This window comes from Tiliqua scincoides, chromosome 1 (genome assembly GCF_035046505.1).
Source record: "Tiliqua scincoides isolate rTilSci1 chromosome 1, rTilSci1.hap2, whole genome shotgun sequence".
Lineage (NCBI taxonomy): Eukaryota > Metazoa > Chordata > Lepidosauria > Squamata > Scincidae > Tiliqua > Tiliqua scincoides.
The window spans coordinates 188,454,645-188,477,158 of NC_089821.1; the positions used below are offsets into that span (position 1 = coordinate 188,454,645).

The 22,514-nt window shown below is 43.8% G+C and overlaps 1 protein-coding gene across 3 annotated transcripts in view; it reads left to right on the forward strand.

Moving 5' to 3' along the window:
• The first annotated feature begins 358 nt into the window (after positions 1 to 358).
• KLHL32 (kelch like family member 32) overlaps positions 359 to 22,514 on the forward strand; it is a 77,355-nt gene continuing 55,199 nt past the window's right edge. Inside the window, exons 1-4 of one of the 3 annotated variants that reach the window (XM_066612845.1) lie at positions 359 to 604; positions 1,002 to 1,094; positions 16,615 to 16,705; positions 20,799 to 20,979. In XM_066612845.1, the coding sequence (XP_066468942.1) occupies positions 16,683 to 16,705; positions 20,799 to 20,979 (204 nt within the window). In that variant the 5' untranslated portion in view covers positions 359 to 604; positions 1,002 to 1,094; positions 16,615 to 16,682. Of the gene's footprint in view, positions 605 to 1,001; positions 1,095 to 16,614; positions 16,706 to 19,329; positions 19,398 to 20,798; positions 20,980 to 22,514 lie in introns of those variants that run through there. The other 2 variants (XM_066612852.1, XM_066612840.1) reach the window with 2 other exon arrangements.

Here is a 22,514-nt window from a genome sequence, read left to right on the forward strand (position 1 = left end):
GTCTGTCAGATTTGGCATCTACAGCATGGGGGGGGATACAAAAGCAGAGATCAGTCTCCCCTCCTCCCCAGCTGCATAAAGAGACTCACAGCCCAACCCTATGCATGTCTACTCAGAAGGAAGTCCCATTAGAGTCAATGCAGCTTACTCCCAGGAAAGTGTGGCTAGGATCGGGCTGTCGGTGGAGGGGAGCGCTGAAGCATCCCCTGCTCGGTGCAGCTTCTTGCAGACAGACCCCGGCAGCTCCTGCGGGGACTTTCTGGAGGGAGGGAGAGGCCGCCGAGCAGCAGCAACGCGCCGCCTACCTCTTCTTCGCACTGGGCTGCCGGCGGCCTGGAGGCTCCTCCTCTTGCAGGTGCACTCGGCGTCCTCCGGCTCGGCTGTTGCTAACAATGCGCTGCTCCTGCGCACTCCAAGGGGGACCGGGAGAGCCGCGCGCCTGGCGGCAGCAGGAACAACAAGAAAGCAGGAGAGAGCCGAGAGCAGCCTCAGCCAGCGCTGCCTTCTGCTGCGGTGCTTCTCCCAGGACTGCAAGCTGCTCAGGCCGGGAGCAGAGGGACCAAGGGGGCCCTTGGCGCGCGCTTGCTGGGTGTCTCCTTGAGAGGTGAGTGTGGGCCGCCGAGGATTAGGGCGGCTCGGCTGGCTTGAGCCTGCTGCTGCTGCTGCAGCAGCAGCAGCATCCAGTGACCTAATCTGGGCTCGCGGGGGTCAGTGCCTGTCCCGGGCATGGCATGCACGCGCATGGATCCCCAGCACCAGAACTCCACTGGAGTTCCCCAAATCATCTCTAAGCTGGGCTTTGTGGGAGGCTCCTCAGCCTGGTCTGTGCTTCTCGGTTGCCAGGGGAACCTCCAGCAGCAGCTGGGATAACCCCGTGCAGTGGGACTGCATGCCTCCCACGCATGTACAGGTTGAGCATCCCTTATGCGCACTGCTTGCATCCACGGAATGAGAAGTTCGTCCTCTTGCTCTCCTTGACTTCACTGTCATGACCCATACAGGTGTCTGCTGACTTATGCACACTACAGAGGGTGGCTGCTGGAACTGTGCATCGGTTTGACAACCCGAACGGAGTGTTTCCTCAGTGCGCACAGGTGGAGTATTCCTTATCCGGACTGCTTGTGGCAGGATGGTATCCGAATGTGTCTGGTTTGAAAATAATTGCATCTATATCATGAGATGCGCTCTTGCTCTTTTCGCTGTGACCCATACGGGTGTCTGCAGGCCTTGTTGACATTTCTCAACAGTGTCTGTACAGGGTTAGGGTTAGAGCAGAGAATAGCACTTGCAGCTTGTACCTGTGCTGGACATGGAAATGCGCGCAAGACCTTCTAGTGTTCATACTGCCCACAACTAACCTTGGACAAAAATACCTGGATTTTGGAATAGTCCAGATCAGGGGTAATCTACCTGTAGTAGGGTTGCAACCTCACTTGGCGGAAACAACAAATAGGGTTTGTGTCCCAAGAAATATGAAAAGCTTGGGTGTGTGTGTTTAGCATTTGTGCTTTGTGTTTTTTTCCCCCCTTCAATCGGTAACCATTAAACATAAAGGGCTGTAGTACCTGTGTAGGAGGTCACACAAAGCAGGGGTAAGAAAATGGCACCTGCTGACATTTTGCTCTTCACAATTTTTAAAGGGACAAGGGCTTGCATATCCTTCACATTCAGCCACACTATTATCTACTTTCCAGTCAATGCCTGCAAGGGAACCAGAAGGGTGCAAAGAAGTGACATGAGAAAAACTTGGGGGGTGATGATGACAGCAATGCTCAAGCTGTCCTATGCAAGAAGTTGTTTTGCTGAAGCAACTTAGATTGTCCCAGCGCTGCTCAGAAGTGACTATTTTGTGGCTTTAAGATAGTAGGCCAGGCAAACTCCATGTGACAGGGAGGGGGAAAGATGGCCTTGTTAACTGCATTACAGTCTGTTAGGCGAATTTTATTTTATTGGCGTATTCAATTCTCAATTTGATTTAAAGTTGACATAGAAAAGGAGGACCAACTGCAAGATATATCACACTTCTAAAGAGACTTTATGTATTCACACAGGCTCCCAGATTTACAGACGTCCGACTTACAGATTTCCACATAACAGGCAGCTGTACTGGCGTTTTTGTGCAGGTGTGGTACTTTCTTTACACCTTTTGCACAGGTGTAATAGCGTTGAGTTGGCAAGAACGGGCTGTTCCAACCTACCTCAATTTCATGTTACAAACAGATCTGCAGAACTTAACCTTTCTGTAAGTAGGGGACTTGGGCTGCAATCCTGTCCACACTTTCCTGGGAGTAAGCTCCATTGACTATAATGGAACTTACTTTTGAGTAGACAAGCATAGGCTTGGGCTCTTGGTGTACTACATTTTGTACCCTGCCTCTTTCCATTATAACATTCAGGGCACCATGCATGGGCTTTCCCGTCCGTATATTGACCATAGCTGCTTAATATCAGCAAGGTGACCTACTTCTTGCCCCTCCAGGTGTGCTTTGGGACTCTCCTTTCAGAGGGTTCCATTGCTCGCACACTATCGCATTTCAGTCTTTTGTTGTTGCTACTCTCTCCTAATCCTTTGGTGCATGACAGATTTATGAACAACTTGCAGAGAGTTCCAAAGATGATGTAAACTACTAAATGGAGCTGAGCAGCTCAGTAATGTTTCCTGGACACCTACTTTAGAGATGGTGAGAACTCGCTAGCATGCACTTCTGATTGCAGCTGAGGCCATTTTCTTCGCCCCAGTTAACACTAACTTGGCACCTTTCCAGAAGCTAGATTTCTAATTATTGACTCCTCATTTAAAACTTTTCTGTTCTAGAAAGGTTTCTGTGCCTAAAAAAAATGGCAGCAGAAATTCAGCAGGTGCTGTAGTGGTGGGAGAAACTTCACTTGTTAAATTTCTGCTTTCATGCAGCCACAATGGATGATTTCACAAAAAAAGTGGCAACCCTTCCAAAGCTGTTTTTTAAATTTATGCTTGCATTACCGATTGATTAGAAATGGTCCAGTACTTCTTATTTTAATTCTTTATATAGATGCCATTTGTAATTTGAAACTGGAATGTTAGCCTGCTACTAATTTAGCCTCTAATCAAGGGGTTAAAGAAGTCAGTTCATTTTTAACATGATTTCATGGCAGTAGTGGTGATAAAAAAGGGATCTGCTTAATTAATTTCCAGACTGGCTACCCTTTTGGGTTGAATCCTCCATTTTATTCTTCTCAGCAGTTTACACGTCTTGCATGTTTGGTTGCTTAACTCATTTCTGCCCAGCCTACAGGTGTACACATTTGAACATAAGGACAGCCCCACTGGATCAGGCCATAGGCCCATCTAGTCCAGCTTCCTGTATCTCACAGCCGCCCACCAAATGCCCCAGGGAGCACACCAGATAACAAGAGACCTCATCCTGGTGCCCTCCCTTGCATCTGGCATTCTGACATAGCCCATTTCTAAATTCAGGAGGTTGCGCATACACATCATGGCTTGTACCCTGTAATGGATTTTTCCTCCAGAAATTTGTCAAATTCCCTTTTAAAGGCGTCCAGGCCAGTCGCCATCACCACATCCTGTGGCAAGGAGTTCCACAGACCAACCACACGCTGAGTAAGGAAATATTTTCTTTTGTCTGTTCTAACTCTCCCAACACTCAATTTTAGTGGATGTCCCCTGGTTCTGGTGTTATGTGAGAGTGTAAAGAGCATCTCCCGATCCACTCTGTCCATCCCCTGCATAATTTTGTATGTCTCAATCATGTCCCCCCTCAGGCGTCTCTTTTCTAGGCTGAAGAGGCCCAAATGCCGTAGCCTTTCCTCATAAGGAAGGTGCCCCAGCCCCGTAATCATCTTAGTCGCTCTCTTTTGCACCTTTTCCATTTCCACTATGTCTTTTTTGAGATGCGGCGACCAGAACTGGACACAATACTCCAGGTGTGGCCTTACCATAGATTTGTACAATGGCATTATAATATTAGCCGTTTTGTTCTCAATACCTTTCCTAATGATCCCAAGCATAGAATTGTCCTTCTTCACTGCCGCCGCACATTGGGTCAACACTTTCATTGACCTGTCCACCACCACCCCAAGATTTCTCTCCTGCTCTGTCACAGACAGCTCAGAACCCATCAGCCTATATCTAAAGTTTTGATTTTTTTTGTCCCAATGTGCATGACTTTACACTTACTGACATTGAAGCGCATCTGCCATTTTGTTGCCCATTCTGCTAGTCTGGACAGATCCTTCTGGAGCTCCTCACAATCACTTCTGGTCTTCACCACTCAGAAAAGTTTGTTGTCGTCTGCAAACTTTGCAACCTCACTGCTCACCCCTGTCTCCAGGACATTTATGAAAAGGTTGAAAAGCACCAGTCCCAGGACAGATCCTTGAGGCACACCGCTTTTCACCTCTCTCCATTGTGAAAATTGCCCATTGACACTCACTCTCTGTTGCCTGGCCTTCAACCAGTTCTCAATCCATGAGAGGACCTGTCCTCTAATTCTCTGACTGTGGAATTTTTTCAGTAGCCTTTGGTGAGGGACTGTTTTGAATGCCTTCTGAAAGTCCAGATATATAATGTCCACGGGTTCTCCCGCATCCACATGCCTGTTGACCTTTTCAAAGAATTCTATAAGGTTTGTGAGGCAAGACTTACCCTTACAGAAGCCATGCTGATTCTCCCTCAGCAAGGCCTATTCATCTGTGTGTGTTGAGATCCTATCTTTGATGAGGCATTCCACCATCTTACCCGGTTTAGATGTTAGGCTGACCGGCCTATAGTTTCCCAGGTCCCCCCTCTTTCCCTTTTTAAAGATAGGCGTGACATTTGCTATCCTCCAATCTTCTGGCATTGTGGCCGTTTTGATCCCTGTTGTGTAAATGCAACTGGGTAGAAATGGCTTTTAAGCATGCAGCATTTAGGACCTATAGCTGTAGGTTCAGTGAGAATTTTTTTTTAGTAATCTAGAATTGGTGCTTGGTCATCTTTGCTATCCATCCTCAACACACCCAATTGAGTTTCATCAGTAGCCCTTGATGCAGCTAGGTAACAGTGACTCTTGGCTTTCCTTGTCATTCTGTGGCTTTTTCATTTCTTGTTTGGAAGTGTGGTTGCATCTTTTGAGAGAGTAAGGGCCAATGATGAAAAAGGACAGAAATAGACAAATTATGGAATACAGTGCAGGCAAAATCTTAACATTTCACCTCTGTTCATAACTTGGTTAGTAGTAATTATGTAGAGATTACAAGAGATGCAGAACACACATTGCCTCCTGTTTATCCTTTCTTCATTATGACATCTAAGTAAACAAAATATGTGACATTGTGATGATGTCCATTGCTCTGCTTTTGTAACTGACAGTGGGATGTGAGTGGGAGTTGGGCAAAACATAGTACAAAGATGTCATTTCACACTTTGTGGTTACCTAGACATTCTGAGAAAGGAGAATAATATTGCAGTTCAGGACACGCTGACTTGAGACTTGGATCCATTGAACACAATAGGACTTGCTTCCAATTAAGTTATTTGGAGGACTTATTGGTCCTGTGATTTCTGTAATGTCTGGTTAAGCCCTTAATGTACCAGCAAACTACTGTAAGAGTTTTGACAAACCTGTAGTCTGCTTTTATGCCTGACCAGGGTGAATAATGGGGAAGACAGATCGAGTTGATATTCCGGTGAAGTAGAAGACTGCGATGAAATTAACCCAAGGCCACCTTTTACAGATGGAAAAATAAATGCTTGAGTGGTTTGCTGTCTGCTCCCATGCGTGCAGCCCAGGATGAGCTGACCCACTTTTTGAACTTGAAGGACATTGAAAACTGGGTCAGCTCCTTGTGAGTTGCCTGGCAATCTTAACACAAGTTGAACAGCTCAGGAGAAGTCTCTTCTTGCCCATAAAATTCAACTTGGGCAAATTTCAAATCTGACTCTGGTGGTGTGAAGCAGCTCTTCGACTTGGACTCTGGAGAAAGTTTAAAAAAGGTGTTGTCATTAGGCAGTTTTTATGGGAATGTCCTGAATCTGATTTGATGTGGAACTTGCCACATTTCTTCAGACTCCACAAGTGTTGAAATTGCATATATGCCAAAAACTGACCATTTAGTCCCACAGATGCTTCAAGTAATTGCTTACTGTTAAAACATGCTCTGATTCCCAGTTGTCATATTGGTTTCATAACACAGTATTTACTTAGCGTTATAAAGTGCTTCATGTGTAGTGCTTTATATTGTCCTAACAACAACTGTGTAAGTTAACCCATTTCTACCCAGCCCACAGATGTATACATTTGATCCCTGTTGCGTATATGCAATGTTGGACAGAAATGGCCGAAGTCCTGTACAGTATTGTTATCCCCATATTGTAACTTGGGAACTGAAGCTTGAGAGAGCAGCTTGCTGAGTGAGTGTGTGGCAGAGATGAGATTTGAAATGGGGAAGTTCTGATTTGTGGCTGAAAGTTCTGAGTTATGGCTGAGGAAGTTCTAATTTGTGTCTTTACACTAATTATGTAATGAGTGCATGATTTATGTAATCTGGTGGCTTGTTAGTTTCTTTTTAAAAATAGTGGCTGGGGTGTGTGTGTTCTCAAAACAGTAGGAAGTTTATGGGCTGTGTCCCCCGCAGCAGTTTTACTCCCAGTTTTACCTTCCCAAACATGCAATTTTAAGTGAGATAAAGTTAGGTGTTTTCTGTTTAAATGGCATGGTGGGGGGGGGGATTCATCTAGGGGCAAAGCTCTCAAGTCTCCCTACTGCAGCTCTGTTTGGTGTTGCATTCTCTGCCTCCAACCACTACTTTAGAAACATTACTTACCTACTGTGTCACATTTACTTGGGGCTCACTTAACCATGGCGTTCTCCTATTCTGGACAGTTGTGGCCAAAGTTTTAAGAGAGCTTGCTACAGGGGGATGCTCTGTAGTTCCATGGTTCCATCTAAAAATATTGCCCAGTAAATTAGATACACCACACACATCTGGGATAATATTTGCCTTTCTTCTAGAGGCATAAAGTGGAATTCATGATTTCTTTTTCTGCACTGAAGGGGAAGGGGAACATATAATTATGTTATATATGCCTGCCCTCACCAGGGCACGATATTGCAGTTGGAAACTCACCTCTTGTATCTCTGTAGAAGAACTACTTTGGTTCTCTTCCCAATAGAGTCTTTGATTAAAGGAAGATCAGTGACTTGCATGATCAAAGTTTCATGCTCTCAGTTGAAACTTGTACGCTTGCCTGCTAGACTAGAGCTTGTTGTAGTCTCCCCTGAGCTCAATGGTCCTTACTTCTGAGCTGCCGTCCTTGTGTCATTTGTGCTGCAAATTTGATATGCTTTGTATGTTCACCTTTTCACCTCATGAGCCTTTAATTGCTCTGAGGCTCACTATTTGGTTTAAGTTATGCTTAACAGAGGCCTAGTTGGAACAACCATAAGGCATCCTCAGCTAGGATTATGAGATTGTGGTTGTTTGTGCAAATCTCTCCAGTTTGTCCTATGTTTCTGAGTTATCAATGAAAGCATGAATGTTTTTTTTTTTCCTGTGATGTATACTGATTAATTGAATATCATTACTACTTTCATAACTAACTGTTCTTTGGTCTATTTCTATTGTGGTACCCCAAACCTGGAATTCAGGAAATATGTACTCTTAACATGCATTTTGATTTAAGTAAAGAGTGGACTTGAAGCCTAGTTTTCTACTGCTGATCACTTCAAATTCTGTGAAACCTTCAATTTTTATGCTTCTCTCCTTTGCAGACCAATTTAAGCCAAGCTTACAGATCAGCAGCATACAGATTTATTCAGACATAAGTCTTGTTGAAGCCAGGGAGACGTAGCCCTGGTCTGTATGCTACACAGAATGAGATGGCAGAACCCTGAAGTGGTAGAACACTTTCTGTTCACCAGTGCTTGAACAAAGGAGGCTGCTTATAATGAGTAAGACCCTTGGTCCATCTCGGTCATTGTCTACTGGCAGCAGCCCTTTAGGATTTGGGACAGAGGTTCAGCCCTATTCTAGAAATACCAGTAATGGGGCTTTCTGCATGCAACCTACCACGATTACGGTTTTCATCTTTTTATTAGTCTAACTTTTGTGCATTAATTGTAACTGGACATGCAGAAATTTAGCTGTTGAAGCTTTTCATGACATGAGGATAAGTTGCGGGTGTGTGTGTGGGAGAGATTCACCAACTAAATTTCCATGTATGTCTGTCTATTGTTGCAAGCATAAGAGTAAGATAAGTAAGGAAGCCACAGTCATGTACATCATCATATCATCTTGAGTCTTCTGCTCTGATTTGTGAGGGATCTCTTGCCTAGGAAACTGTAAAACAAAGATGACTAACAGCAATTTCATTCAAGTGGTAATGTTAAGACTTTCCTTAGTAGTTGTCAAATGCTCTCACCTTTCTCAGGCAATGACTAGGAAACATTAATCTCGGTATCCAATATAAACCTTCATGGTGTTTGATAACACGACTTGTTGGCTTCATTGAGTGCCACACTGCCAGTGAGGGGCTTGCATCCCCAGTAACCCTACCAATAAATGAGCCTTCCCAAAACTCCCATGGCAGCACACCAGTGTTCCACAGCACACTGGTTGAAAATTGCTAGGTTAGAGTGTTGGACTTAGATCTGAAGTCTTGGGTTCAAATCCCTGTTCAACTATGAAGCTTACTGAGTAGTCTTCTGCCATTCACAATCTACCGGCCTAATCTGTCTTTCATGGTTGCCATGAGAGGGGAAAGGAACCTGAATAGTTCCAAGGGAAGTCCCTTAGAAGAAGGGTGGTGTATAAATGTGAAAAATAAAATTGGTTATATGATGTTATACGCAGTTATATGAAGGAGAAAAGGTTGTAAAAGCTTTCTTTCCCTACATTCAAGATACAACCCATAAATATTATTTTCCCCCTAACTCTTATCCTGTGTGCTTTTTGAAGTCCACTTGTTGTTGCTGGGTCTGCAATGAGCTATAACATTTATTTTTGAAATTTATGATCAAGCAATGAGATTGCTGCAAGTTACGTAAAAAGAATTCTTACTGTTTGTGAGCAGGTTGATGTCCTTATTACATCTGAAACATTTTACATCACAATCTGCTTTATATGGAATACATGTTGACAGTCTCCTGGATTCTTTATTAAGTCTTGACAGTGTGCGGTTAGCAAGCAGTTGTATCCAGCACCAACTTTTGTACAAGCTTAAATTTAGAGGCTTTTTGATTGGCATGGGGTTTTAAATACACTTGTACACATTATAGTTTTAAGCAGATTTCTTTTGGCCAGTTCCACATTATTCTCCCTATTGCATAAGCCTACAAAAAAAACCCACACCCCACTTTTTTTTTTAAGTTGCCAAGGATGTTTGAACAAATTTAGGATACTTTTGAGTTGCTGAATCCAAAAATGGCATCGGTTTTGCCCAATTGGCTCAAGTCTTGGGGAACTTCCTTACGAGAAAGTCATGGCTTTCTCATGAGGAAGATTACTGAATCGGCATGTAAGGTTGTTATGTCATACCCTCAAAACTAGAGTGAATAGGGCAAAATGGATGTCATTATGGATTCAGCACTCCAAATATACTCAAGAATAGGTCTAGCTTTTAAGACAACAACATGTGTGCAGGCCTGTATTATTATTTTCTGTTTATCTGGAAGATTTATACCCTGCTTTTCCACGCTTCTGGGAGCTCAAGGCAGCTTATATAATTCTGTAAAACAATAATAAGCAATATAATAAAATTAGCCAATAAAAGCCTATGATACCTATTTAAGAATGATGTGGAATAAAAAAGATCCTCAGACCCGTATGGAAGGACTCCAATAAGGGGAGAGTCCTAAGTTTGAGGGGGAAGGAATTCCAGAGGCCAGACACCACAACAGAAAAGGCCGTGTTGCAGGTTGCTGCCACTTGAATGTCAGGTTCGATCTCGTCTGATCTCGGAAGCTAAGCAGGGTCAGGCCTGGTTGGTACTTGGATGGGAGACCACCTGGGAATACTGGGTGCTGGAGGCTTATACCATAGTCTTTCGAGACTGAAGGTTGCCAACCATTTAGTATTGACAACAGGGCCGCTGGTAATGACTTCATAGGATGGACAGACTCATGCTGGGAAGAGTTGATTCTTTAAGTTTCTGGGTTCTTAACTGTTTATATGTATAACACCACCAATGTATGTGGAGATTTACATAGAATGAAAAAGAGATCCTTGCCCCAAGGGGCTTATAGTCTTTCTAGTCCATAGGTCTCCAAATTCCAACCTGCAGGCAGGATTTGGCTCTCCAGAATAACCCTTCTGGGCACCGCACAGCAGTGGCCAAGTGAGCTGTGGGAGCCATCTGCACCAGATCATTGCAGAACCTTGTGTCAGGAAGCCACCTCCTTGGGAAACTGGGGCGCAGAGCCGTCTAGGGTGATATGCAGCGGCTCTCTAGTGCGAGGCTCTGCAACGATCTGGCACAAAGAACAGTGGCTGGGGTGTAATGGTAAGGTTTCGCTGCCGCTGCGCCATGCCTGGAAGGGTTATTTTGTTGGAACTCACACTATGGTTTGAGGACCGCCACTCTAGCCCCTTAAAGCAGCACTGATAGTGCACTTAAGAAAGAGATCCCAACCATGCTCCACCTTTAAATCTTTCCTGTGATGTGATAGGGGATAAAACAACTATCAACATGGAAATTTCAGTCAGATGATCTTCAGAAATGGCATCATGATACCAACATAATTCAGGCAAAGGATTAAAAGAATAGCAAGAATAGTATTATCATAGCAGAATTGTTTTTTTCTTCCAAAAACTGAAATATTTTCACATTCTAACAAATGAGCTTCACTATGGCTCCTAGAGGTTTTGAACAACTGGAATTGCTAAGTGTTATTCCCTTGGATGTGCTGTGCCTGTGGGGTTGTAGTTTTAAGTTGGTCATAATGCTATTCCTGTAGCTGAATGTGCCTTTCAAGCCAGTTTACCCTTTCCAGGGCACTGTTGCTCACTGCTGTGTGGTATATCAAAGCAGCTGGAATCAAATACCCTACATGGCAGTACCTGGACTTTATTAAGACAGTAATTGCTGATCATACTGACTATCAATTGTAAGCATTAATGTGTAATGCTGAAGATAGTACCTCTGAGAACTTTCCAGGTTTTTAAAAGTGCTGGTACACAGTGCAAAAAGCTACTTCCAGGACAGAGCCTATTTGCATATGTTCTGCAGGATAACATGTATTAGTAAGGTGACCTGGCTAATAAAATGATAAAAGTGGTAGGACAGCGCTTCGGTCCACATACCTAAGATGTAAATTAGCAGGCTGCCCCCCTTAACTTCCATACACATTAGCGTGGAAGATTCCATTGTGGGGGAAGTAAGTGTCAAATCCTATCCAACTATCCAGCTCCAGTGTTGCCACAGTGTAGCCCTGTGGTAAGGGAACACATGTTCCGATACTTTGAGAAGAACACAGTGACTGCCCCTCCACTGCAGGATTCAGCGCATATCCCACTGGTGCAACTCCACCAGCACTGGAAAATTGAATAGGTTTGGGTCCTAAGTCCGTTCTACCTTTCTCTTCACTGGATATTTGCATATAGCAGAAAGGGTCACAATCTTGAGACCCTAGAGCAGGGATCTCCAAACTTTTTGGCCAGAGGGCTGCATCAAATATCTGGCTCGGTGAAGAGGGCTGGAAAAAAATTTAAATATAAAATTTATATAAATAGATTAGATATGGAACTTAGATGAGTGAATAAATGAATGAATGGGCTCGTTCATTCAACCTCCCTGGCCCTTAGAACACCCTCCAGATGCAATCAGAGCACAGCTCCAGTCATGTTCGACCAAGTGGGCCAGAGGCTTTCAGGGGACAAAAGGCTCGCCACAGACTAGATAGAGGCTCGCTGCGGGCCACATCTGGCCCCTGGGCTGAGACCCCTGCCGTAGAGCAAAGTGTGTGACTTTAGACTGCATGTCTGAATTGGCCTATGGGGATAGACCAGCTCTCTGCCTGTTGTGCTGGGTTTCTGTTTGCAGGAAGATAAATTCAGTTCAAAAGAGGCCTTTGGCACCTTCAATCTGAAGTGGCCCAACACATTCTGCCTTCTCAATCTGTGGCTTGTGTAAACTAGGGTGCAGGCTTCTAAAGTGGGTGTGAAACTGTAGTTCCGATCAGAGGTGTCACTAGGGTCGGTGTCACATTGTCTGAGAAATCATGGTGTCGGCCCCATGGACCTCCTCTCATACTAGACCATAAAGAATACATAATCTTTTTGTTACTAATGTTACTCGTAAATTGTAATTCCCATATATCACTGAATATAAAAGCAATAGTAGTGACAACAAATGAGCAAAATTAAAATTATAGCTTTCAATTACAATATCATAGACACATTAGGATCAAGCTGCACGTGTGTCTAGTGCAGTTTCTCAAACTGTGGGTCAGGACCCACTAAGTGAGTTGTGAGCCAATTTCAGGTGGGTCCCCATTCATTTCAATATTTTATTTTTGACATATTAGACTTAATGCTACCATGGTATGTAACTGCATTTGGGGGAAATGTTACAGATCTATACTTTTAACAGGCTACTATGTAAATGCTTTTAATAGTGATAGTAAATGGGACTTACTCCTGGTTAAGTTTGGGTACAAAACGACTAGTTTTATAATGCCGTTGTACAAATCTATGGTAAGGCCACACCTGGAGTATTGTGTCCAGTTCTGGTCGCCGCATCTCAAAAAAGACATAGTGGAAATGGAAAAGGTGCAAAAGAGAGCGACTAAGATGATTACTAGGCTGGGGCACCTTCCTTATGAGGAAAGGCTACGGCGTTTGGGCCTCTTCAGCCTAGAAAAGAGATGCCTGAGGGGGGACATGATCGAGACATACAAAATTATGCAGGGGATGGACAGAGTGGATAGGGAGATGCTCTTTACACTCTCACATAATACCAGAACCAGGGGACATCCACTAAAATTGAGTGTTGGGCGGGTTAGGACAGACAAAAGAAAATATTTATTTACTCGGCGTGTGGTTGGTCTGTGGAACTCCTTGCCACAGGATGTGGTGCTGGTGTCTAGCCTAGACGCCTTTAAAAGGGGATTGGACAAGTTTCTGGAGGAAAAATCCATTATGGAGTACAAGCCATGATGTGTATGCGCAACCTCCTGATTGTAGAAATGGGTTATGTCAGAATGCCAGATGCAAGGGAGGGCACCAGGATGAGGTCTCTTGTTATCTGTTGTGCTCCCTGGGGCATTTGGTGGGCCGCTGTGAGATACAGGAAGCTGGGCTAGATGGGCCTATGGCCTGATTCAGTGGGGCTGTTCTTATGTTCTTATGGGTAGGCTTGCACCCTAGGATTGTTCAAAATCTTCCTGCTGGATGATGTCATTGCCAGTCATGACATCAGTTCTGGTGAGTCCTGACAGATTCACATTCTAAAAAGTGGGTCCTGGGGCTAAAAGTTTGAAAACCACTGGTCTAGTAAGAGGATGAGTGCTATCTTTCACTTTATTCTGATTTGTGAATAAACCTTCCTACGTTTATTTCACATATCTATTATCTAATGGACTGCTTTGAGAAAACAATAGCTCTTGCATATTCAGTGATGCAAATTATATGCTGAGTTTAAAAAAATAGTTATAAACTATTCTGGTGCTTTTAATTTATTATTTAATTATCTGGTGCTTTTAATAATTATTTTAATTATTTAAACCCTGATTTACTAGCTCAGTGTTTTTGACCACGTTCTACCACTGATGTGTTTTCACACCAATGGTGTCAAATGTTGTCATTTCAGTATCACTCCTCCCTGGGGTGTCACTGGTGTGGTCTGCCCCATAGTGACATGCCTGGTTCTGATGCAAACCACACTGTTACTGTTGGCAACCTTCAGTCTCGGAAGACTATGGTATCGCGCTCTGGATGGTGATTCTGGAACAGCGTCTAGTGTGGCTGAAAAGGCCGATTCGGGAGTGACAATCCCTTCCACACTGGGAGCAAGTGCAGTCTGTCCCTGGTCTGTCTCCCTGGCTGTGGGCCTTCCTTGCCTCTTTGCCGCAGACTGTTGGCCAAGTGTCTCTTCAAACTGGGAAAGGCCATGCTGCACAGCCTGCCTCCAAGCGGGCTGCTCAGAGGCCAGGGTTTCCCACCTGTTGGGGTCCACTCCTAAGGCCTTCAGATCCCTCTTGCAGATGTCCTTGTATCGCAGCTGTGGTCTCCCTGTAGGGCACTTTCCTTGCACGAGTTCTCCATAGAGGAGATCCTTTGGGATCCGGCCTTCATCCATTCTCACGACATGACCGAGCCAACGCAGGCGTCTCTGTTTCATCAGTGCATACATGCTAGGGATTCCAGCTCGTTCCAGGACTGTGTTGTTAGGAACTTTGTCCTGCCAGGTGATGCTGAGAATGCATCAGAGGCAGCGCATGTGGAAAGCATTCAGTTTCCTCTCCTGTTGTGAGCGAAGAGTCCATGACTCGCTGGAGTACAGAAGTGTACTCTGGACGCAAGCTCTGTAGACCTGGATCTTGGTATGTTTGTGCATTGTGCAAACCACAGTGAGGAAGTAAAATGTGGAGTTTATCAAAGCCTTGGTGGACGGACCCTTATTGCTGATTTACATGCACGTAGGGTTGCCATGTCAGATGCATCCCAAAACCTGATTCCTGCTGCTGTCACAGGACTCTCAGTTCTTGAAAAATGGGGGGGGGGGTGGATCTGGTAACTGAGTGGAGCCCAGCAGTAGCCCCCAAATAGCCTGAATTTAACTTTGCTGCCTGTCTGCCTTGGAGTGGGGGAAGAGTTGGAGTAGGAAGGACATTTTTGGCAAGTTACAACCTTACCTATACTTATATATCACGATATATTCAGTTGATGACTACTGTAGGAAGGTCATTTTTGGCAAGTTACAACCTTACCTATACTTATATATCACGATATATTCAGTTGATGACTACTGTATATTGATGACTGGCAGCTGAATGTGTGAATGGAATCCATCAAAAATATGGCTGTGGGAGGTTAAGCTACAAGAATTCTGCCTGTGGTGTTTTTTTCTGAGATGGCCTCTTTGTACTTGTCAGTCAAACAAACCCAGCAAGGTTTATCAAGAAGCTAAAACCTCAAATTCTGTCAATTACTTTTTAAAATGATGGCTTATTCATTGGAGGCAGATCTGTATAGTTGCTTGGACCTTGGAGACGATGCTTTTTGCCTTAAATTAAAAAGTGAAAGATTTACATAGATTTGCCCTGGTGAACCACTGCTTTCAAATTGTATAGATTGTTTGAGAACTGTCTGGTTGTGCCCTGTACAACCTTCATGTTGCAGTTATCAAGTAACAAACATGCATGTGGGAATCTGGCCTTAAATGAACTCTAGGAACTGCTCTTAAATGGAGGAAAATAGGATGCGAGGTAATACTTGACTTGCTGTGTTGCTGGATACAGCAGATCATTTAGGCCGCAATCCTAACTAATTTTCCAGCACTGACTTAAGGGCAGTGCAACTCCGAGGTAAGGGAACAAACATTTTCCTACCTTGAGGAGGCCTCTATGACTGCCCCCCAACTGCAGGGTGCAGCACATGCCCCACTAGCACAGCTATGCAGTGCTGGAAAGTTGGTTAGGATTGCACCCTTAGTCATTTCTCCATGGAGGAAATTTTAAAGAGTGACCTTGCAGAAATAGCTATTTGTAAATTTTGAATGTTTATAGAGATGAAAAATTTTAATTTCTGGAAGCTTGGATCCAAAGGTACCTTTGCACATTAGTGAAATATGCTTCTGCTGGTGCAAAGTGACCTGCCAAATTTCTGCTGCATCCTCTTTTTCTTGTTGCCTCCAGTGCCCCACCCCACTCTGCACTGAAAGATCCCTGATCTCTATGAGCAGTGTTTTGGGGTGCATAATGCACAGGCTGCAGTAGGGAGCAATAAGTTTGACATCTCTATTGTGTGAATGCAGTTTTGATCATGAACCCTAAGATCCAAGCCTTTGTATTTTTAGATTTTGCAGAGTGAGCACTTTAATGGATGATTTCTTCAACATACTGGTGTTGATAGATCTTTGTTCTGGAACGTGAAAAACACAGGTGGCTGAATGCCAATGGGGAAGATTGTTTCCTCCTCATTTAAAGTGAAACCTCAAATGACACCTGCAGATGTACCTTGATAAGTTTGCTGAAGTGGGAACAGTTACTGATTGGCTTGCATAATCAAGCTTTGTTTGTTGTACCTTGTTTGTGGACTAAATGGCCACATTAGTCAAAGGGAAATGCCTTAGAACTCTTTTCATAGCCTTTTGAGTCTGCTTCTTGGACTTTCAGTTCTAGTTGTATTTTTTTTTTAGGTGGGTCAGTGTCCAAGCATGTTACTTTCTCTGCCCTTCGGGCAGTCTCCAAAAAGTGCATGCAGCTTGATAATAGTAGGTCCCTACTACTTCAACCAGTTGTTGCAACTCATCTGAAGGGACATCAGCATTCTGCACTACAAGTCTGACTAATAATTGTGTTGAAGCTTGGTTTTCCTTAAGGAAGGAAGAGATACTTTTTTCTCTTTACACAATCTTTTGACTCTCTGGTTCTTGGGGTGACTTTCAGGTCTCACTCTGTTTTCCTTTCTTTCCAGCTGGAATGTGTACTGCCTTCTGTACAAGCTGCTAAGAAGTGAGAGGTTCAGAAGGGCAAAGCTGAAGGATGCCATCTGAAGTGTGCCTCAGGTACAGTTCATGGGAGTTGTCTAAGCCAGTTTTAATTTAACTTTCCTTCGTTGACTGAATGCTAGCCTGGAGGTTGGCGATATGGCAAGCAACATACATAAATATTGCATCAAAATGACTGTACTAAGGAATGTCCATGAGAATATATATTTTTGTAAAATCTTTGCAGTTGTGACAAGTTTCCATGGCTTTTGCACTGTGAAGCTCTCTCACAGAAACACTGTGTTGTGAAATACCCTCAAATGAGGAGGCTGGTTAGAAGGAGGTTGAAAGGGAGGGTAAAAAGAGTCCAATCTCTCCAGAGTGCATGGAGGCTGCTTAAAACAACAGTAATAGAGGCCCAGCAGAGGTGTATACCGCAAAAGAAAGAAGGGTTCCACTAAATCCAGGAGGGTGCCCGCATGGCTAACCAGCCAAGTTAGAGAGGCTGTGAAGGGCAAGGAAGCTTCCTTCCGTAAATGGAAGTCTTGCCCTAATGAGGAGAATAAAAAGGAACATAAACTGTGGCAAAAGAGATGTAAGAAGGTGATATGGGAGGCCAAGCGAGACTATGAGGAACGCATGGCCAGCAACATTAAGGGGAATAATAAAAGCTTCTTCAAATATGTTAGAAGCAGGAAACCCGCCAGAGAAGCGGTTGGCCCTCTGGATGGTGAGGGAGGGAAAGGGGAGATAAAAGGAGACTTAGAGATGGCAGAGAAATTAAATGAGTTCTTTGCATCTGTCTTCATGGCAGAAGACCTCGGGCAGATACCGCTGCCCGAACGGCCCCTCCTGACCGAGGAGTTAAGTCAGATAGAGGTTAAAAGAGAAGATGTTTCAGACCTCATTGATAAATTAAAGATCAATAAGTCACCGGGCCCTGATGGCATCCACCCAAGGGTTATTAAGGAATTGAAGAATGAAGTTGCAGATCTCTTGACTAAGGTATGCAACTTGTCCCTCAAAACGGCCACGGTGCCAGAAGATTGGAGGATAGCAAATGTCACGCCTATTTTTAAAAAGGGAAAGAGGGGGGACCCGGGAAACTATAGGCCGTTCAGCCTAACATCCATACCGGGTAAGATGGTGGAATGCCTCATCAAAGATAGGATCTCAAAACACATAGACGAACAGGCCTTGCTGAGGGAGAGTCAGCATGGCTTCTGTAAGGGTAAGTCTTGCCTCACAAACCTTATAGAATTCTTTGAAAAGGTCAACAGGCATGTGGATGCGGGAGAACCCGTGGACATTATATATCTGGACTTTCAGAAGGCGTTTGACACGGTCCCTCACCAAAGGCTACTGAAAAAACTCCACAGTCAGGGAATTAGAGGACAGGTCCTCTCGTGGATTGAGAACTGGTTGGAGGCCAGGAAGCAGAGAGTGGGTGTCAATGGGCAATTTTCACAATGGAGAGAGGTGAAAAGCGGTGTGCCCTAAGGATCTGTCCTGGGACCGGTGCTTTTCAACCTCTTCATAAATGACCTGGAGACAGGGTTGAGCAGTGAAGTGGCTAAGTTTGCAGACGACACCAAACTTTTCCGAGTGGTAAAGACCAGAAGTGATTGTGAGGAGCTCCAGAAGGATCTCTCCAGACTGGCAGAATGGGCAGCAAAATGGCAGATGCGCTTCAATGTCAGTAAGTGTAAAGTCATGCACATTGGGGCAAAAAATCAAAACTTTAGACATAGGCTGATGGGTTCTGAGCTGTCTGTGACAGATCGGGAGAGAGATCTTGGGGTGGTGGTGGACAGGTCGATGAAAGTGTCGACCCAATGTGCGGCGGCAGTGAAGAAGGCTAATTCTATGCTTGGGATCATTAGGAAGGGTATTGAGAACAAAACGGCTAGTATTATAATGCCATTGTACAAATCGATGGTAAGGCCACACCTGGAGTATTGTGTCCAGTTCTGGTTGCCGCATCTCAAAAAAGACATAGTGGAAATGGAAAAGGTGCAAAAGAGAGCGACTAAGATGATTACGGGGCTGGGGCACCTTCCTTATGAGGAAAGGCTATGGCGTTTGGGCCTCTTCAGCCTAGAAAAGAGACGCTTGAGGGGGGACATGATTGAGACATACAAAATTATGCAGGGGATGGACAGAGTGGATAGGGAGATGCTCTTTACACTCTCACATAATACCAGAACCAGGGGACATCCACTAAAATTGAGTGTTGGGCGGGTTAGGATAGACAAAAGAAAATATTTCTTTACTCAGCTCGTGGTCGGTCTGTGGAACTCCTTGCCACAGGATGTGGTGCTGGCGTCTAGCCTAGACGCCTTTAAAAGGGGATTGGACGAGTTTCTGGAGGAAAAATCCATTATGGGTTACAAGCCATGATGTGTATGCGCAACCTCCTGATTTTAGGAATGGGTTAAGTCAGAATGCCAGATGTAGGGGAGGGCACCAGGATGAGGTCTCTTGTTATCTGGTGTGCTCCCTGGGGCATTTGGTGGGCTGCTGTGAGATACAGGAAGCTGGACTAGATGGGCCTATGGCCTGATCCAGTGGGGCTGTTCTTATGTTCTTATGTTCTTAAATAGTTGCTCTTTGAGTGTTTTCTCAGTTCATATGCATACTGAGTACACTGACATAGAAAAAAAAAAAAGATCTGTCTTCCTGCTCGTGCTGGGGAGGGAAGAGGCAGATGACCGAGCAGCAGTGTGTTAGTCCACATGGATCAACCACCAGATTGCCCTTGGAATGTTGGGTACGAATTGTTTTTACTATCAGTGATAATCAATGAAGTAGAAAGAACAGTGTGAGATTTTTATGTTCTCATGCCAAGCTCTCTCTCTCTCAAGATCTGATTAAGATAATGAATTTATTATGATTAAATGAAAATGGCAGGAGATTTTTTTTACAGTTTTTAATGTAATTTTTTTGCATATTTCATATGTAACCCTAAGAATGTTTGTCGTTTAAGAAAAGGGAGATGTAGGATCTCTGAACACAAACAACCAGCAATCCAAATTTGTCATTTGTCATAGTTATCAGAAGTGTCTCAGTACATAGGACCGGGCTCAGATGTAATCATTTGGGAATGTTCATGCAAGTGCCTATGAGCTTCTTTTGAGGCGTTGGAGTGCACACATTAATATGGGGTAAAAAGCATAGAAAGTCATTTCATCAATACCTGTATTCCAGTTGATGTAGGACATACATTCAAATTATGAGAACTGCAAACGGGACTTTGGTGTCAAAAAAGTGAAATTTCTTCTAATTAGGCAGTAAACTGACTGGTCTGCATTTGTGCTTCAGCACCAGGTGTTGACAAGAGTTGGCAGTAGCAATTTAACAGATTATCAGACGCCTGTATTATATTTAGAAAGCTATTCCAGTGTTTAGCCTGTCTGTTTGTGGCACGTGGGGGTGATGGTTACACCCAACTTCTAAGGGTTATAAGAATATGAAATCTATCCACCCTAGCCAGTGCTATGCCTTGAATTCTCCTACAGTCAAGAGTCAGCTAGTTAAAACATTCTACCTCCAGCTTTTTACTAGCTTAGAATGTTGCTAAAAGAGTTATTCAAGTCATTTGGACCATAAAGTGAATGAGTGACAAAATTAAGCCACTACGGGCGCAGTCCTAACCCCTTATGTCAGTAGTTTCCAGCACTGGCATAGCGGTGCCAATGGGACGTTTGCTGCATCCTGCAGCTGGGCGTCACTCACGGAGGCCTCCTCAAAGTAAGGGAATGTTTGTTCCCTGACCTCAGAGCTGCATTGCCCTTATGTCAGTGCTGGAAAGCACTGATAAGGGGTTAGGATTGTGCCCTGCACCTCCAAGTTACCAAGATTTAAGCCTGTCATTATCCAATGGACCACAGTACTATTTGTGCCACACTATAATGCAACAAGCTTGTAGTTACTGAGATAAAATAAGGACATTACTAAAAAATACATACACTTGCAAAGTCTTGTTAGCATTAGTGAATCATTACAGGTGTAGCATCCCTGGCATCAGTCTTACTGAATTCAATGGCACTTTCTTCTGAGTAACCTAACACAGATGGGGCTGCAAGTTTCACATGGAAAATGATATCTGAAATAATATGCAGCCTGTGCATATGTTTTTGTGGTGCTTATACATAAATAATTATTTTTACAGTATTCAAGATATGCTGACTGGTCAGAGGCTTTGCCAGTCCAGTTCCCATAATGATTCTGTATTGGCTGCTTTGAACCAACAAAGAAACGACGGAACCCTTTGTGATATAACTCTTGTTGCAGAAGAGCAGAAATTTCACGCCCACAAAGCAGTTCTAGCAGCATGCAGTGATTACTTCAGAGTAAGTTCATGTAATAATTTATCCGCATTTGGGGGGTTGCATATATGTATTGTGAGTTATTTTTCAACACTGCGCTAAACCATTACATAAGTGTTTCTCAAATTGTGGGTCGGGACCCACTAGGTGGGTCGCAAGCCAATTTCAGGTGGGTCCCCATTTATTTCAATATTTTATTTTTAAAATATTTTTAGACTTGATGCTACCATGGTATGGGACTGCATTTGGGGAAATGTTACAGACCTGTACTTTTAACAAGCTACTATGTATATTCTTTTAACAATAATAGTCAATGGGACTTCCTCCTGGGTAAGTGTGGGTAGGATTGCAGCCTAGGATTGCTAAAAATTTTCCTGCTTGATGATGTCACTTCTGGTCATGACATCACTTCCAGTGGGTCCTGACAGGTACTCATTCTAAAAAGTGGGTCCTGGTGCTAAATGTGTGAGAACCACTGCATTACATTATAATGAATGTTGATATAATTTGGGGGAGGGGCAATGTGAGCAGTGGATTTGAACAGAAGAATTCTCTTTCAGTGCTTTCACTTATGTAGAGGTGTGTGTATGCATGTGTACGAGCATTTATATGTTGATGGATAGTCATGTCTGTTTATTCTCTGCGTCATGTGTGTGGTTTGTGGTGGGACAGAAAACCTTTACTATTAAAAAAATAAAGTTGAACTGATAACTGCACAACCATTGCTGCCTGAAACTGCAGATATGGGTGAAGGGAGTTCCCTGGGCTTCCCTGGGCCTCCTAATGCCTTATAAGACATTAAAAATATCACTTCTGGTTTCTTCGTGAAACTGGAAGTCATGTGATTTGAACTCTAAAGCTTAGTCTGAGCCCGGCAGAGGCCGTGGATGGACATCCACAGCCTCTGCTGAGCTCAAAAGCCCCTCTGGAGGTGAGAGGAGCAGAGCTCCCTTTGCTTCCTGGGCGGTCCTGAACCGCAGATAACTGAATCTATGGATATGGGATCTGTGGATATGGGGCCCCCCCAGATTGTATCAGCAGTTGATTTTTAAGTTTAAAGTATTGGGTACTGTTTTCTGCATTCTGATTGAGAAGGCTGTATCACAAATCAGACATAGATATTTAGCGTATCTGTGGAGTGATCTGAGGGAAGAGGTGTAGAAATCCTTCCTGTGGTACAGTTTTATTCAGAAAAGAGTAGTTTAGTGTGTTAAGTCTGCTAGGAAAAATATATATAATTCAAGGTTGGATAATGCTTTATTTAGGATCAACCAAAAGAAAAGGGGAAGAAAGCACATGTTTAAATTCTGCAAAATTCTTCATCATTCAAATGGTAAGCAAAAGGAAAGAAAGAGGGAAAGGGGGGCATGTTAGGAGAACCCCACAGTTTGCAGGCGGCAAAATCTAGAGATGGAGTTTTAGGACTTTTTCTGTAGTCTTGAGTCAGCTTCTGAAAAGTGTGAAATGATTTGAAAAAATCCTAAATAAAACTTTACCTGCCCTTAAATTTGAAACTTTTATTCAGAAATACAATTTGCTGGACTATTTGCAAATTGTCT